At 37.9% G+C, this 17,372-nt stretch overlaps 1 protein-coding gene across 2 annotated transcripts in view; it reads right to left on the minus strand.

The window, feature by feature from the left end:
- Nucleotides 1–2,611: 2,611 nt before the first annotated feature.
- Nucleotides 2,612–17,372, minus strand: part of LOC117672497 (uncharacterized) — a 42,275-nt gene continuing 27,514 nt past the window's right edge. The window contains exons 3-4 of one of the 2 annotated variants that reach the window (XM_087882085.1): nt 4,957–5,027; nt 2,612–2,838 (exon numbers count right to left, since the gene is read on the minus strand). In XM_087882085.1, the coding sequence (XP_087738211.1) occupies nt 2,794–2,838; nt 4,957–5,027 (116 nt within the window). In that variant the 3' untranslated portion in view covers nt 2,612–2,793. The remainder of the gene's footprint in view (nt 2,839–4,956; nt 5,028–17,372) is intronic. The other variant, XR_015731179.1, reaches the window with a different exon arrangement.

Genomic DNA, 17,372 nt, shown 5'->3' on the forward strand with positions numbered 1-17,372 from the left:
CTAAATCTTATCTTTTTAATTACTTTGGAGCCTTACTTTTTATTGCCTCTTTGAGATTGAAAAACCTTCAAAACCACAAACCTATCAGTTGCTGAGTGAGTTTCCCTTTAATCCCTTTAAAAAGAAAGAAAATGATGTCTCTTCAGCATAGTAAATTCTTAATTTATTTTTTTTGCAATATACAGCAAAGGGGTGGCTTTATTTAGAGTTCTTTTTTTAGGGAAAGATTCTAATGCTAAAGCTTAGTGAAATCTTTAAATTTAAAGAAAGGTTTGGGAAATTAATTACAAAGATCCTCTTGTGTGGGAAATATCTGTGTTATTTACCTTTCAAATACAAACAAGACTTCGAAGGTTGATGACCAAAGCACATGATGCCTACTTTAAAAGAAATGTTTGATTTCTGGGCTTGTAAAATGCTCAAGCTTTTTAACTCTTTACTGGAACTGAAGATAACCAAATGCCTCTAAAGATTAACAAAGTGACCTTTGAGGTGGACTTAAAAATTATAACTTACATATATATAATAAAAGAGATAGAAATCCTGAATTTACAGATGGAATTGGATGATCATTTAAAAATAAAAAGGATATGGCAACAGTATATGAGAAGAGTAACATGGATTACCCTTCTAAACTGAAGAGATTTACTGGAGTTATTTCATGGAAATTACAAATGGGCTTTGATAAAGATGTTAAGATCTTCCAGAGAAGAGGTAAAAAAGATAAAAAAAGAAAGCAGGAGTTAGAATTTTACCTAGAGTACTTAAGGATAGCTGGAAGGAAAAATATTTTTTTAAAAAATGGTTTATTTGACTATGGTTAAATAAATTCGTATTTTGATTGTGTTGAATAGTATCTGAACTGGATCATTTATTCTTTTGGAAATGTTTAATGGTGTAATGGATTAGTTTATAATGTTGATGTCATTATTTTTGATATCTAAAGAGCTTATTTCTGGTAATGTTTAGCTATTATTTTTTGCAATGTTTACTTGTTAAGAGAATGAGAATGGGGATTTAGATTAAATATAAAGGGAGATTATGTATTTATATTGTTAGATATTTTTGTTAACTTTTACTGATTAACTGCTGATTAACAAGGACACTGAAGATGAGAGATGAGTTTATAGAAAATAGGGTGAGATATAGAATGAAGAAGTATCTGCTTGCATTTTAAGAGACATTGATACATTGTTAATATTGAATATGCTTATTGGAGCGAAGGGGAGAATTTATTCTTACTAATGGGGGTATTTTTAAATATATTTGTATTTGGCTTTTGTTTTTGTTTTATTTTATTTTATTTACATTTATTTAAGATAAAATATAATTAATAAGAGTCATCTCCTGATTTTGCAATATCTTTCCCCTTCCACACCCACCAAGCCATGTCCACCAAGCCACACCATGTCCACCAAGCCACACCATGCCCACCAAGCCACGCCCACAGAACTTGTTCTGTCGTGGAGAATGACAAGTGCAGCGCCCACTAGGTAGTGGACAGGAGTGAGAACTGTGAACATAACAGAACCGGTAGTAAAAAAAATTGAATTTCACCACTGGTTATGGTATAGGCCGGGAAGGATGCTTAGGGATTTCTTTCTCCCTGTTCATTCTTGCTCTTTACTTTCCTTTGCCTGGCCTTTTATAGTAGGCAGGTAAAAATGACTTTTGCTTTAGTAAGAGAGTGAGGGATTCCAAGATTGGCTGAGAAACACTCAAAACTGAAGATCACTTGACTGCAACAGCAGTATATCATCAGCAGCCTGTAGTCCTGAAACGACCACAATTTCCCCAAATTTCATTCCTTTGGGTGTCATGAATCCTGAACTTTGGACACATTTTGTAAGTTAACCCATTTGAAGTACCTTGGTTCAAATATTGTTGCCCTATGATGCACTATTTCACCCAGTTTAAAGGTCACAACGAGTTTTATCTATCTATCTATCTGTCTGTCTGTCTGTCTGTCTGTGTGTGTGTGTGTGTGTGTGTACAGTTAATATTTCGGGTTTCTTCCTGTGTAATTGTGAACATATCCCTAAAAGGGTAGAAGCGATGTTTCGACAGAATCTCATCTGTCATCACCAGGCTTATGTGAAGGGTCTTTTGCTGTAACATTCACATAAGCCTGATGATGGCAGATGAGATTCTGTTGAAACGTTGCTTCTACCCTTTTAGGGATATGTTCACAATTACACGGGAAGAAACCCGAAATATTAACTGTACACACATATATACCCGTGAAAACTTACATAGACATATATATATATATATATATATATATATATATATATATATATATATATATATATATACACACACATACATACACACACACACAAACACATACATACATGTATACATACACACATACATACATGTATACATACACACATACATACACAAATGCTGCTGTGCCTACAACAGATGTACACATAAATCTCCAATGCTTTTAAAACACACAAGCCCCATATAACCTGCTCTTATGAACAAATAAAGTGAAGTGTTTTGAAAATGGTTTGTGTATATATATATATATATATATATATATATATTCTGACTCAAGAATCTTTGAGTGGCTATGCTCTAAAAAGTAGTGCCTGGGGTAAACTTTTATTTGATTTACATTTATTTAAGATAAAAATAGTTAATAAGATTCATCTCCTGAGGTGCATTTAATGGTGTTTTTTTTTTTGTTTGTTTGTTTTTGTTTTTTGCTGCATTAAACTTTAGTAATTGCTTGTGGGGGCATCTCAAGCCATTGACATCAGTGAACATCCCTGGGCCTTGAAGTTATGTAGGCTCGGACTGAGTCCTCCATTTGTCTGCAGATTCTCCCTGGAAAATAAGTAAACAATGCATATTTCATTCAAGCTGCCTTTGAAATTTAAACTCCGTGATATTATTAGGTGCATAGTCAAGTCACTGACTCTAGCTTACTTTACAGCTGAGCTCCCTTGTGGCCACTTCCTTTTAGATAGTAAGCTAATTTGCTAACTTTTAAAGGTGAGAAAGGAACCCTGCCAGACCTGAGGACTGTCCTACTCATCCTTCCAAATAGGGACTGCTTAAGGCAGGGGTGGGCAACTGTAGCCCTTTTACAACCTGTGGACTTCAACTCCCAGAATTCCTGAGACAGCCAAGCTCCCCAAGCTGGGAGTTGAAGTCCACAGGTCATAAAGGGGCCATATTTATGGCCCCTTTATGGCTTAAGGTTATTATTCCCAATGACAGGTATGTACAAGGCAGATGCTAAAAGAAAGCATGTGGCTGTTCTGACCTAGGCTTCCTTAGAAAGTATAAAGCACAATCTTAGTCCTGGCAAACCTCTTTAATTCATACAGCTGTGAATTATTGTCATTCCCAGTCTTTCAGGGGAGTGTTTACAAACACCCACCTTATCTCCCTTGGAATTCTGCCAGAGAACTAAGTGCCACATGTAGGGCAAGGCCAAACTTAGCATAGAGTCAAACAGAACTTTTCCAAAGCTTTTACTGACCAGATGAACTAATTGCTTCCTGCAAAAGCTCACATCCCGTTCGCTTCTCTTTTATGTCTTATGGGAGGGGCCAATCATCCCCAAGCCTTACTCACAAGTCGACTGTGTTTTCTTAATTGTTCCTGTCTTCTGGCAGCTCTGCGCATGCGCACATTGGGAACAGGCTCCTGCTGTTCTTCTGCCTTGCTGATGCCTCAAAGAACTACCAGATGGCCTTGGCCCCCTCTCTGCCTCCGACTCAGAGCCCTGGTCTGAGCCTTCCCCAGACTCCAGGACTGGCCCACATTCCTCCCCAACCTCCTCACTGTCTGAATCTGCTGCCAGCTCTGCTGGCCGCTGGCGGGCCACAACAGTGGCTTTATGACTGAGTTGTTATAAGTGTGATACTTAGGCCTACCATATCTACACCCCAAAAAGCCAGATGTCAGGTAAATGGCAACAAAGAGGTACAGAAAACTCTGAGCAAATGCTTGCTATTAAGTATAATTCATATGTTCCCATTCCATTGCAATGATGGGTACATCAAATTTGAATGGTGAGAGAGTGAAAGGGAGGGAGAGGGAGAGGGAAAGAGAGGGGGGGAGAGAGATTGATTGCTATGGTCTCCAAAGGATTGACTCCCAAGCATACTATGGTTCCATTTATGATCTTTGAGGTATGAGACTAGAGTGTCAGCAGAACACATTCTTTAACAAAAACTTCAGCTATATTGGTTGCATCAGCCACTACTAGGTGTCATCATACTTGGAACCAAACAAGAAACAATAACTTAAGAGTGCCTTTGGATGTGCCTGTTCTCACCAAAGACCTTCTCTCCATGTTTTTGATGATAAAGCCAAGAGCCCTTAGGAGGGATCCATCTATGCTTTTGGAACTGTTTCAGAAAGCCATCTCTCCGAAAGGCATTCTTCCCTCCTTATCTTTGCATGCAGACCTAGCAAACCACTCAGGGAAGAAAACAACACAATGACATCTCTGCATATATTCAGGAGAGACACAGAAGGAGGAAAGCACACAGAATATGACAGCTTTTCCCATCCCCATCACTGCAGCTGTGCCGATTGGGGTAAGACTAAATGCCTATCAGTATAGGATTATATATATTTAAAAGCTTAGAATGTATATATTGGTATGGGGCATCAAAGCCAGCTAATAACTACGCTGTGTATTATTATTTGGGGGAGTAGATTTTTTTTGGTTTTGTTATTGTTGTTGTTTAGTTAAGTCCTCACTAAAGAAGAAGGAAATAATCATTCTCCTCTCAGATGAACTTGGTCTCATCACTCTTAGTATGGACATTAACTAGATCATGTACTGAAAAGAGTACCAACAAAACTATAGACTTAATATTTTCACACAAAATGAGCTGTATGCTGTGTGGGTAATCCACAGAAGGGCTTGATGCAAACAGATCACTCTAATGTGGGCTTTTGAGGAAAGACACAGTGTTGACCTACCTGAACCTGATGAGACCTTTTGCTTGGTAGTAATTGCCCTCTTGGTAACTGTAATGGTCTGTGGGAATAACCTTGAGGAACAGGAGGAAAAGCCACAACCAAGGCAACAGTCAGATAAATGAAATCTGAATCCAGGGCAGAAATGTAATATGAGAAAGCATCTCAGATGCGACCCTCCCTAGTCAGAAGTGGGCTGCACTTTCTTTAACAAAGGATTTACTGGTTGTGATCGTGTGTACGTGCCCCTTTGGGAGAGAAACAAAGCTTCAAACAGGCTCTTAATCAGCTCTGGTGGCTCCGATGAGAACAGCAGGGGCGGCGTGGAACACAGCTGGGCCAGCCAATGAGCCAGAAAGTAAGTTATAAATGGATACCATAGAACAGGAGTGGGTGGGCGGGCCTAGCCAGCGATCAGAGCTAAGGGTTTGCCCGAACCCTTGCGACCATGCAGCAGCCCACCACTGTCCCTAGTTCTTATGATGATAAAGGAAGGGAGGGGGGAAGTGCATTCAGGTTTATAAGATTCTTTTACCATAAGTTTATAATAAAAGTAGTATTATCATTTATTGCTCTGATGTCTTATTCTGGTCTATCTCAAAAGACTGACAGTAACATGAATTATCCACCCATTGACAACTAGACATGTATCTTTTTGCATGACACAATAGCTTGTCCTAATAAAATACTGGGAAGTCATTAGTCACAAGACCCAATACTCTGAAAACCATTCAGTTTTCAACTAGACAGAGCATGTATTTCATATGAATCAGAAAATGCCTATACTATGAATACAATCAATTCCTTTGTAGGGTAGAAAGACATGGAGCTGAAAGTCTGAAGGTCAGATATGCGCATTGCTAAATCAAGCTTCAAGGGATTTAATTATCTATCTATTTATATCATGTATCATTTATCTATCCTCTAATCTCTGTCTTTATTAGATTAAAGTGGATCATTATTATGGCTATCATCTGCTCCAAAAATATATTGGGAATTGTTTCTTTTTATATTTAAGCTCATTTTTTATAATAGTAATCATGAATTCCATCTGTGTGAAGTTTTAATTATGAATAAAGGTAATATTTGTTATGATTAAATTAGTTTATTGTATCAGGATAGGTCCCGTTCAAGCAAGATCTGGTCTGGGTCCAGTTATTTGGGTTGGAATTGGTCATACAATATTATCTTTGCATCCCTTTATGAGAAAAATGGCAAACTAAGGGACACTGATCCTGCCTTGCAAAAATAAATAAAGTAATCAAATCAATGGAAGGTCTTCAAAGCAAGATCAGCTCCTGGTGACTTTCCAAACATCCACATATGGTTGGGGGTTGTTGTTGTTTGTTTTATTAGTGTTTGTTTTTGGTAGTAATTCAGACAGAGTTTGCAGATCTGGATTTTTTATTTTCTTTTTTCACTACCAAGTCAAGACTCTCAATTCTCAGAGCTACCCTTCCTAGGTTTCTCAGCTAATATTGAGTGGATCAGCTCAATAATAAAATACATGACCAGCATCACACATCATCCTGATTTAGGAAAGTCATTAACACCAATCAGCCCCTTTAAATTGAAAAATACAGATCTTGGAAGTGGATGGCATTAAACATTGTTTGTTCAAATATGGTTTATAGAATGTACCATCAGGCTATGTTTTCTCAGTCCTTGAAACCACAGAGTATGGAAAAGGTGTCCTCTGGATTGAAAGCATTTGTCAAATTACAAAAGCAGAATCATGCCATTGAAAGACAAAGTCTGCCCCTTTTGTACACAGGTATGTCATCATGACACCTGTACACCTGGAGATGTTTTTGTCACAAGAGCACCACCCTTTTGTCAGTTGCCTCCCTTTATCTCCCCACACAGAGGCCTCTGAGCAATAGTTAGCAAAGCACCATGGATGGGTTCAAACATTGTCAAATTACAAAATTTGACCATTGTGTGATTTGTCTGGCTTGGTTTAATGCAGTTGTGAACCAGCTATCGCAGAGGTGGGTTTCAGCAAGTTCTGACCAGTTCCACCGGTAGTGGAAATTTTGAGTAGGTCGGAGAACCGGTAGATACTACCTCTGACTAGCCCTGCCCCCATCTATTCTCTGCCTCCCGAGTCCCAGCTGATCAGAAGGGGATTTTGCAGTAACTTTCCCCTGGAGTGGGGAGGGAAAGGAGATTTTACAGTATCCTTCCCCTGGAGTGGGGTGGGAATGGAGATTTTACAGTATCCTTCCCCTGTCTCACCAAGCCATGCCCACCAAGCCACACCCACAGAACCACTAGTAAAAAATTTTGAAATCCACCGCTAAGCTATTGGCTATCATGCTGGTTTCTAATAGACTGTAAGTTCAAGTATCCAGGTACTTCCAAGGAGTCATTTATACCTTGGATTCCAAAAGTGAACTTCAAGTAACTGGATACTTGAATTGATAGTCCATTAGAATCCAGCACGACTGGTTTACACCTGCATTAAACCAAACCAGGCAAATCACACAATGGCTTTGCACAATATTTGAACCCATCCATGGTACTTTACTAACTGTGGCTCAGAGGTGTCTGTGGGGGAGATAAGGGGAGGCAAATGTGATAGAAACATCACCACATGTACAAGTGTCATGATGTTAAGGGGCAGAGTTTGTCTCTCAATGATGTGACATTGTTTTTTGTAATTTGACAAATGCCTTCAATCCTTTTAACTACTTTGGACTTTTAACTACTTATTTTCCACATGAAAGTTATAAGCCATTCATCATTTCTGTTAGCTCATTTATCATTCTGTGTTATACAACAACTTTCATCAGAAATCTGCCTTCTCTGTTGGGCTGTTTCCAGAACAGAATTGAACTGAATGTTGAGTATCTTCATTCAAGAGATTGATGAATAATGTATCTCCATGGTTAACTTTTATATCTCAAACATAAGCGATATGATTTGATTGCTTTAATAACATAGTTAACTATACTTGCATTATAAGAGTCATCTTATATAATGTTTAGCTTCAGGGTATTATATAAAACTGTTTCCTCAGTTATAGTTTCTTGCCTATAAATCCTTGACCTTATTAGAACTTGAAATCTACTCACTTTTTCTGCTAAAGTAGACAAAGACACTGCTATCACCTACCAAATTCTTCCCTCCATTGGCTTGTAGGCCAGAACCTGATGTCATGTGCTGAGAGTGGAGGACCTTCATGGCTAAAGCAAGAGTCAAACTCACAAGCTACTGGTTTCTAGCCTGATGTCTTTTCCTCTAGACCAAATTTACTGTTGTAATATATTTGCCCATCTCTCTCTCTCTCTCTCCCTCCCTCCCTCTCTCATAATTGTGAGAGTACTTTCTAAAATACCTATATATTTGATGGATGGATGAAATCTCTGTAATGGTTACTTCCTTATATTTATTTATCAGGTTTTTATCTGCCTTTATTATTTTAATAAATAACTCAAGGTGGTAAGGCATCTTCCTCTTCCTATTTCCTCCACAACAACCACTCCTTGAGGTAGGCTGGGCTGAGAAAGATGCCTAAAGTGGGACTAGAACTAGAACCAGAACTTAAATTTTGGAGTGTATATGAACATTCATCAGGTTGACTCAGCCTTCCATCCTTCCAAAATTGATAAACTGAGAACACCAATTATTGGAGGCATACTGACTGTGTAAACCACTTAGGGAGTGCTGAAAGCAGTATTAAGTGGTATATAAGGCTAGGTGCTATTATTAATATTATAGTAACATAACAAAGAATACCAAAAAAGTTGTATACGTTTAGCTGGAGTACCATTTAGCCTTGTCTACATTCAAATAAATTCTTTTGCTTTAGGATTTAGTTATTTAACAGGATCTGGGGGCTCAGTGGATAAGATGCTGAGCTTGTCAATAAGAAGGTCAGCAGTTCAGCAGTTCGAATCCCAGCTTCTGCCAACCTAGTAGTTTGAAGGGATGTAAAAAATGCAAGTAGAAAAATAGGGACCACCTTTGGTGGGAAGGTAACAGCGCTCCATGTGCCTTCTGTGTTTAGTCATGCCGGCCACATGATCATGGAGACGTCTTCGGACAGCACTGGCTCTTCGGTTTAGAAATGGAGATAAGCACCCTAGAGCCGAAAATGACTAGCACACATGTGCGGGGCAAGCTTTACCTTTACGTTACATTCAAAGAAGTTCTGTTGCTTTAGGATAGATCCTGTTCCTCATAACCTTTTTCAGAATCCCCAGAAGCTTCAGTTTTTGTTCCTCCTCTAAGATGCAGCCAAAGTCAAGCATTTACAAAATTAACCCTCTCTTCCAGAAATCAGTAAGACTTAAATGTAGTTTCCTTGGAATAAGGGAAACATGATGAGACTATTCACTTAAATAAGAGGTTTTGCAAAGAGCTATAAAGAAGCAGCTTTCTGTTCTGACTACAATTCACCAGCTCTCCTGGTGTAGGAATGAGCTCACAATATTAATGTGCTCTGAATGCAGAAGTCGCAGCAGCTGCTTTAACTTTAGCTATTGAAAATGTATTTTGCAAACATGTGAACACATGTTCAGATTTAAAAATGTATCTCCCTCCTGCCTAAAACCTTTTAGTAATTCAGAAACATCTTACAACCAACCTTACTTCAAAAGACATCTGCATCTCATGTGTGTTTTTCATAGAAGATATGTTTTTCTAAATGACATCATCATCTTTAATGTTTTTCAATAAACATTACATTCTTATCAGGTTTCAAACTTAAGAAGAGATATTTGCTATTTAACATTGAATGAATTATTGAGGAGTGGGGGATAGCTTGTCATCTATGCAGTCTGTTGCTAGATTCCTAGCCTATTCCATTGAATATGCTTAATTCCATAAAGCATGTTGTGATGCCCTCTAACACATCCATGGTTTGAGAAGGGAATTCATGAACCTCAATTTCCTGTGAGTCATATCACAACTTGTTGGAGTCCAGTTCAATCACACTTGCTTTAAATAAGAAAGCAGATCAATTTGCAGCCATAAGCATGTTTAGCATATTAAATCTTAACAAGGAAGACCTCTAAGTAGATATATTAAGGTCTATATTATACTCTTGATACTGCTACCTGGGATAGAAAAAAATCAGATGACACTAGAGGAAACAAATAGACACAAGAATCAACAACAACAACAACCATGCTGCTCTTTTATAATTGTATAGATCATTGCAGTCCAAATATGGTAGCCCTAATATTTGACTAAGAATCATGTAAAGAGCCTTTATATGGACAGTCAAGGCTATCAGCTGAATGGAGTATGTCATGAATATGACTTTCCTAAAGTTTCTTACTTTCTCTTGTAAAGACAGTGTACTAAATGCAATTCAGTTATGTCAATGAGCATGCATTCCTCCTGTTGTGTCTAATTTGCTCCTTGCATAGATAATAATAATTAGATGAATCACGTAAATGATAGCAAAAGGTTCATTTCAAGGAGATGGCAGTCTCCCCACATGCACACACACATACTACAAATTGCTCTCCCTTCATGATGAAAACAAAAACCCATGAAAGAGGATGAAAGGAAGATGGATGGGGACAGCAACATCCAGAAATCTAACAGAAATGAAGAACCTGGGATGAGAGTTCATTTCCAAACACCTTGTTTTCAAGTATTTAAAGCAATACACAGCCTCATGTTACAGTTCAAGGGGTGACACAAACTCTTTGCATATTAAAAATCCTGATGATGAGAAGATGATGATGTGATTCTTTCCTTGAAAAATAAGAGAAAATGGGACCTTACTTTGGTTTTCAAAGAGAAAACTGGGACACTTTATAAATTGGTTTAAACATCAAAAATGGAAATCTAACTAAAATCTTAGAGGCCATACATATTTACCCAGTTTCCCCAAAAATAAGACCCAACCGGAAAATAAGGCCTAGTATGATTTTTTAGGATGCTCATAATATAAGCCCTACCCCCAAAATAAGCCCCAGTTAAGATCATCAGCAGACGGAGGCGTTTAGTACTGTATTTCCCCCAAAATAAGACCTAACCAGAAAATAAGCCATAATGCGTCTTTTGGAGCAAAAATAATATAAGATTAATATATTAATTATAATATATAATAATATATAATATAATAATATAACAATAAAATATGATGATGATGATGATGATGATGATGATAATAATAATAATAATATCACCCAATTACTTGTCTGCCAACAACATTCAAACCGTTTACAAGAATACTGGCAAATTCAGTATTCAATCATCTGATGGAAAATGATTTGTATCCAGTAGAACAAAAAGGAAATTATAAAAAATCAAAAGGAACAAAAGATCAGCTGCTCATTGACAAAATGGTACTAAAAAATGGTACTAAAAAATGCAAAACGAAGAAAAACCAATTTGTAATCAAACCAATGGATTGATTACAAGAAGGCATTTGACTCATTACCCTATAGCTGGATTAACACTACCTGGAAAACTTTAGAATTAGCAAAAATATTTGTACATTTTTGAAAGCAAATATGCAAAAATGGAAAACATTTCTAACAGCAAATAGGGAGAAGATTGGTGAAGCCAACATCAAACAAAGAATCTTCCAGGGGACTCACTTTCACCACTACTGTTCAACATCACATTAATTCTATTGACAATAATCCTACGAAACACAAATCTGGGATACCAAATCTCAAGCCAACATGGCAAGATAAACCATCTACTATACATGGATGACTTAAAAATGTATGTGAAAAGCCACATTGAACTTAAATCAACACAGTTCAACTGTTCGGCGGCAACATCAAAATGAACTTTGGACTTGAAAAATGTGCTATATTATCCATGCAGCAAGGAAAAATGAAAAAAATAGAAGGAATAGAACTGGGAAATGGAAACACAGTAAAATCATTAACAAAGGATGATGGTTACAAATATCTAAGCATATTGGAAGCAGATAACATATTGAATGGAAAAGTCAAAGAGTCAACGTAAAAGGAATACATCAGGAGGGTCCACAAAATATTAAAACCAAAACTGAATGCTGGAAACATAATTAGAGGCATTAATACATGGGCAGTTCCAGTGATACTCTACTCAGCTGGAATCATCAACTGGACTTTGGCTGAATTGGAAAACTTGGACCGGAAAACACTCAAACTTTTCAATATGTACCACGCTTTACATTCACAAAGTGACATCGACAGGTTGTACCTGCCAAGAAAAATAGGGGGCAGAGGACTATTGCAAATCCATCAAACTGTAGAAGAAGAAAAACGAAGTTTGAATGATTATGTGAACCAAAGTACAGAAAAATTGCTGCAGGCTGTGAAAATGGAGAACATTATAAAAACAACAGAAACAAAGAGAATATAAGGAAAAACAGCTGGATGACAGATTAAATAGATGCAAAACCAAAGCTTTGCATGGACAGCACTTGAAAAACATTGAAGGAAAATGTGATGACAACTTTACATGGGCATGGCTTAAGATGGGAACCATCAAGAAAGAAATGGAAGGTTTAATACTGGCTGCTCAAGAACAAGCACTACAAACTAATGCCATGAAAGCAAAGATACAAAAATCCACTGACAATCCAAACTGCCGACTTTGCAACAACAAAGTCGAAACTGTTTCACATTTAATATGTGAATGCAGCAAAATTGTACAAACTGATTACAAAGCTAGACACGACCAAGTTGCTAAATTAATCCACTGGTCATTATGTAAAAAATAAGACTTACCTGTATCCAAAAAGTCATGGAAACATAAAGTGGAAAAAGTTATAGAAAATGAGAAGGTGAAGATCTTGTGGGACTTTCGAATACAGACGGATCGTCACTTGGAACACAACACTCCAGATATCACAGTTGTCGAAAACCAAAACGTAAAATTTATTGATATCGCGGTACCAGGAGACACCAGAGTCGAAGAAAAAGAACTGGAAAAAAATCATGAAATATCGCAACCTGGCCATAGAAACTATACGGCTATGGATGAAACATGTCACAGTGATATCCCTTGTCATCAGGGCACTTGGTACCATGTCCAAGAATTTCACAAAACACTTCAAGAAATTGCAGCTTCCTGCAATAACACCAGCGGAACTGCAAAAAACTGCGTTACTTGGAACATCATATATTTTAAGAAGGTACTTGGTTAATACCTAGGATGCTGGCAGCAACCCATATCAACCATTAGCACCAGTCAATGGTATTTGTGACATATTTTTAAATGTCCAGTTGACTGAGTTTCATTTTTAATGAATAAAAGAGAATAATAATAATAATAAATTAATATATTTTGGGGAAACACGGTAGTACATATGTATTAATAGAATATTAATCTAGGAAGATTACTACATTTAAATTCCAGTGATTTCTGATGAAGCAATATGAAAAATTATCTACTACAATATGTGAAAAACCTGCCAAATATTCTGTTTACAAGAAACAGACACCAAGGGATCATTAATAGCATAGAGAAAACTAATTGCTGGAAATCAACACAGCACTGACATATGTGTATATGAGCACTCATACGCTCAGAGATATGGTGGAACAGCATCTGTACATTGTACACTGAGAGCAAAATAAGTCAATTATTATTGATTGATTTATCAAATTTTGAGACTAAACAGTACATACAGAAAAAATCACAGCCAACTGGAAGAACAGTACACCAGTTACAAGCCAACCATAAATAAAGAGGGCTCCCCCATCACACTATTCCAAGGCCTGGATGAACAACTACAAATTTTTAGTAATATCCTAAATGCCATATTGTCATATTGCTATTATATTAATATATATATATAGGATAGAACTTGAGCATTGTATTTTAACTAGCAAATATGACCTTTGATTTTGTCAACTTGATGGTGGCAGAAAGTAAGATCCAGATTGTAGCAGGCATTTTTAATAGCAGTATCAATGAATAGGAATATAACTCTACAAATGAGAATGGGGATTGGCAGAAACCTGGATAATTAAAGAATTAAAGTAAAATGAGCAACCCCACTTTTATATTATATCTAATTCTGCAGGATCCAATCTGGGTCAGTCACCGGGACCAGAGGTTTTGTCTTCCAAGCTTTTGGACTCGTGTAGGAGCCCATCTACAGGGAACCTCTCTTTAGCAGTGTGTGTGCTGTTTTGCATGTGATATTTATATGGTGCCTGTTGTATGTAGCTTTTTAGATGCTGAATGGAGTGTGTTGATGGCTGGCTTTTAAGTCATTGTCTGACTTTGCTTGTGCTGCCCAGCTTCTAAGTAAATGTTTTGTTTCAGTGAGACTTGTCTATCAGGGCAACTTGGTCTACCAAATTATGGGACGGAGCCAGAGGTGGTATTCAGCAGGTTCTGACCAGTTCTGGAGAACCAGTAGCGGAAATTTTGAGTAATTCAGAGAACCGGTAAATACCACCTCTGACCCCATCTATTCTCTGCCTCCTGAGTCCCATCTGATCAGAAGGAAATTGAGATTTTACAGTATTCTTCCCCTGCCACGCCCACCAAGCCACACCATGCCCACAGAGCCGGTAGTAAAAAATTTTGAATCCCACCACTGGATGGAGCATATTGCTTCTGCTTTCAGAAGCCTTTGCAGGCAGTCGCCTTTGCAACAAACTAAAAATAGTTTGTCACGAGAGTGATTGCCTGTGAAGGCTCCTGGATTGGGGCTGAAAGGCAAAAGTGGAACCAGTGTGCTCTGTCCCATAATTAGGTAGACCAGATTGCCCTGATAGATTGGTCTCACTGGAAAAGACACTTAATCTCTCCCCCGGTATAGCTGACAAAGTAAGGAGAGCCCTTGGCTTAGAGGTTAATACATCTAATGTACAAGTAGCCCAGGTTCGAATCCAAGAAGGTATGTCTAGCTGATGAGAGCTAAATAGCTTGAAATAGAACTATACTAGTCTCCCTTTATTTCTTTGTCAGTAAAATATAAATTCAACACTGCTTCTAAGTACTTGATAGCTGGTGGTAAATCAGCACTCCTGTTTATTTATTTATTTATTTATTTTTAAAATTATATACCGCCCTTCTCCCTGAGGACTCAGGGCGGTGTACAGCCAGAATTAAAAAACATGGAATACAAATATTAAAAAACAATTAATATATATATAAATTTGGCCCAAAATTAAAAATACAAACCAATTAAAACATTTAAAATTTCTTCTTAAGCCAGCCCGGCTTGCTGGAAAAAGTGGGTTTTAAGGGCACGGCGGAAGGCACTAAGGTCTTGGATTCTCCTTATCTCTGGGGGCAACTGATTCCAGAGGGTAGGTGCCCCCACAGAGAAGGCCCTCCCCCTGGGGGTCACCAGCCTACATTGATTGGCTGATGGCACCCTGAGGAGGCCCTCTCTGTGGGAGCGCACGGGACGATGGGAGGTCATCAGTAGCAACAGGCGGTCTCGAAGATAGCTAGGCCCGATGCCAAGGAGCGCTTTAAAGGTGATAACCAACACCTTGAAGCGCACCCGGAAGACCACTGGGAGCCAGTGCAGCTCACACAGGAGCGGTGTTACATGGGAGCGCCATGCTGCTCCCGTCACTACCCGCGCTGCTGCATTCTGGACCAGTTGGAGCCTCCGGGTTCTCTTCAAGGGGAGCCCCATGTAGAGAGCATTGCAGTAGTCAAGACGAGAGGTGACCAGGGCATGAGTGACTGTTCACAGGGAATCCCGATCAAGAAAGGGCCGATGTTGACTGATGAGAGGCCTATTTCTCAGTCTTCAATCACTTTCCTGGCTGTTTTTGTGCATGCTCATCCAACAATCTTAGTAGCTGCAAAGTTGAATATGTGTCCAGGTTCATTGCAGTGTGAGGCTGCCAATGAGTTCAGGTCTCCTTGTCTGACTACTCGCTTGTATTCTTGCAATCTGATAGTTAGCTTCCTCCCCATTTGTCCTACACAGGGACAATCCATGCAGGGAATTTGGTAGATTACATTAGAAATGTCCCCCACCTCCAAGTTATCTTTACAATGCATAATTTATGGTAGCCTCTGGGTAGTGTGTTCTTGCAGATCTTGAAGCTCTGTTCTACAGCTTCTGAAATGTATTTGATGTATGGTGTAACTAATTCTAAACATGTACTGTACTAAAAACATATTAAAGGAAAAAGCCAAAAAGTCAAAATTATAAATTAAAATATATATCTTTTCAGTTTCAACATTGTTTCAGTTTTAACAATGAATTTAACCTAGATTGTACTAAATCATAATATCTTATCTTTTCTCCCTGTAGTTATAACACAGATTTTATCTTTATTGGCAGTGTGTTGTAAAATTATCTTAAACTCTGTTCTCTGCTTCCAACATTTTGTTCACGTTCATCTGATAATTACGGAAAGTATTATCCCCTTGTGATTTCAGAAAAAAAGCTGTTTCACAACTTATCTTGACAGGGCAGTGCTCAGTATAAAAGAAAATGATGAGAATTTTGACAAAGCCTTGCAATTGTAGCCATGGAATGAATACCAAAAAAAAAAAAAAAAAAAAAACCCTGTAGAACAATTACTAATTTTGGTCTTATATCTCCTTTCTTCAGTATATTTAACTATGTGTGCTAAGATTCCTTTATGGACAAGAATTATCTGAGAGTACAGACCTGACTCTCGAGAACAAAATAGCTTGGAATATAATGACTATGTTGAACATAGTCCCAAGGAATATAGAACTACATCATAAGGTAACAGCCACCAAGTGCCAGACCAGTTGTTCCAAAATAGCAAATCATCAGTCCAATTACAGAAGAAGAATGAAATGAAATGGCAGGAATATTAAATAAATTAATATTTAAATGACATTTTACAAAGGGAGAGTTAGAAAAGGCTATGACGCAATATGCAGTCATGAAAAGATGGCTTTCTATTGACCAGCCAACTTTGAGCAAATGCATGTTGAGGTGACAAATAAATGAAAACTATAGTGTGACCCCTAAAAGAGGCTTTGTGCAGTTTACAAGCAAAACAAACACCGACACATTCTCCAACAGAAGTGGAGAAAAAGATGGGGGAAAGAAATTCTACCCATGTGACTGCACACATTTTTGCCACTGTTGCACACATTGTTTTCTTCATCCTGACCAACAGTGCTCCTTGTGGCATCCCGTCTCTAAAAGGCTTCCAATTCATGCTATATCAACACAAAGCTGCCAATTCTATTAAAATTCCTCCTTCTGTTTTCACAGACCAATAACCCTGTACAAGCGGGGAGTTATTTTTAGCCCAGACATAGGCAGAGAACAAGCGATTCATAGTTTAAACTGAATTTATAACAGAATCTTCCTCACTATGCTCATGTTCTCACACCTGTCATGATAATCACACTTTGAAGAAAGTTTCCAGTGTTTTCTAAATAAGTGCTGCATGATTTATGGAAGGAAATCAAAATATTTTGCATCTTATTATGTCAATATAAGTAACTGTTGAGTCTCATTTAAGTAGCATCATGGCTTAGGGATG

This window comes from Pantherophis guttatus, chromosome 1 (assembly GCF_059756535.1).
Source record: "Pantherophis guttatus breed Tessera chromosome 1, ASM5975653v1, whole genome shotgun sequence".
NCBI classification, from domain to species: Eukaryota; Metazoa; Chordata; class Lepidosauria; order Squamata; family Colubridae; genus Pantherophis; species Pantherophis guttatus.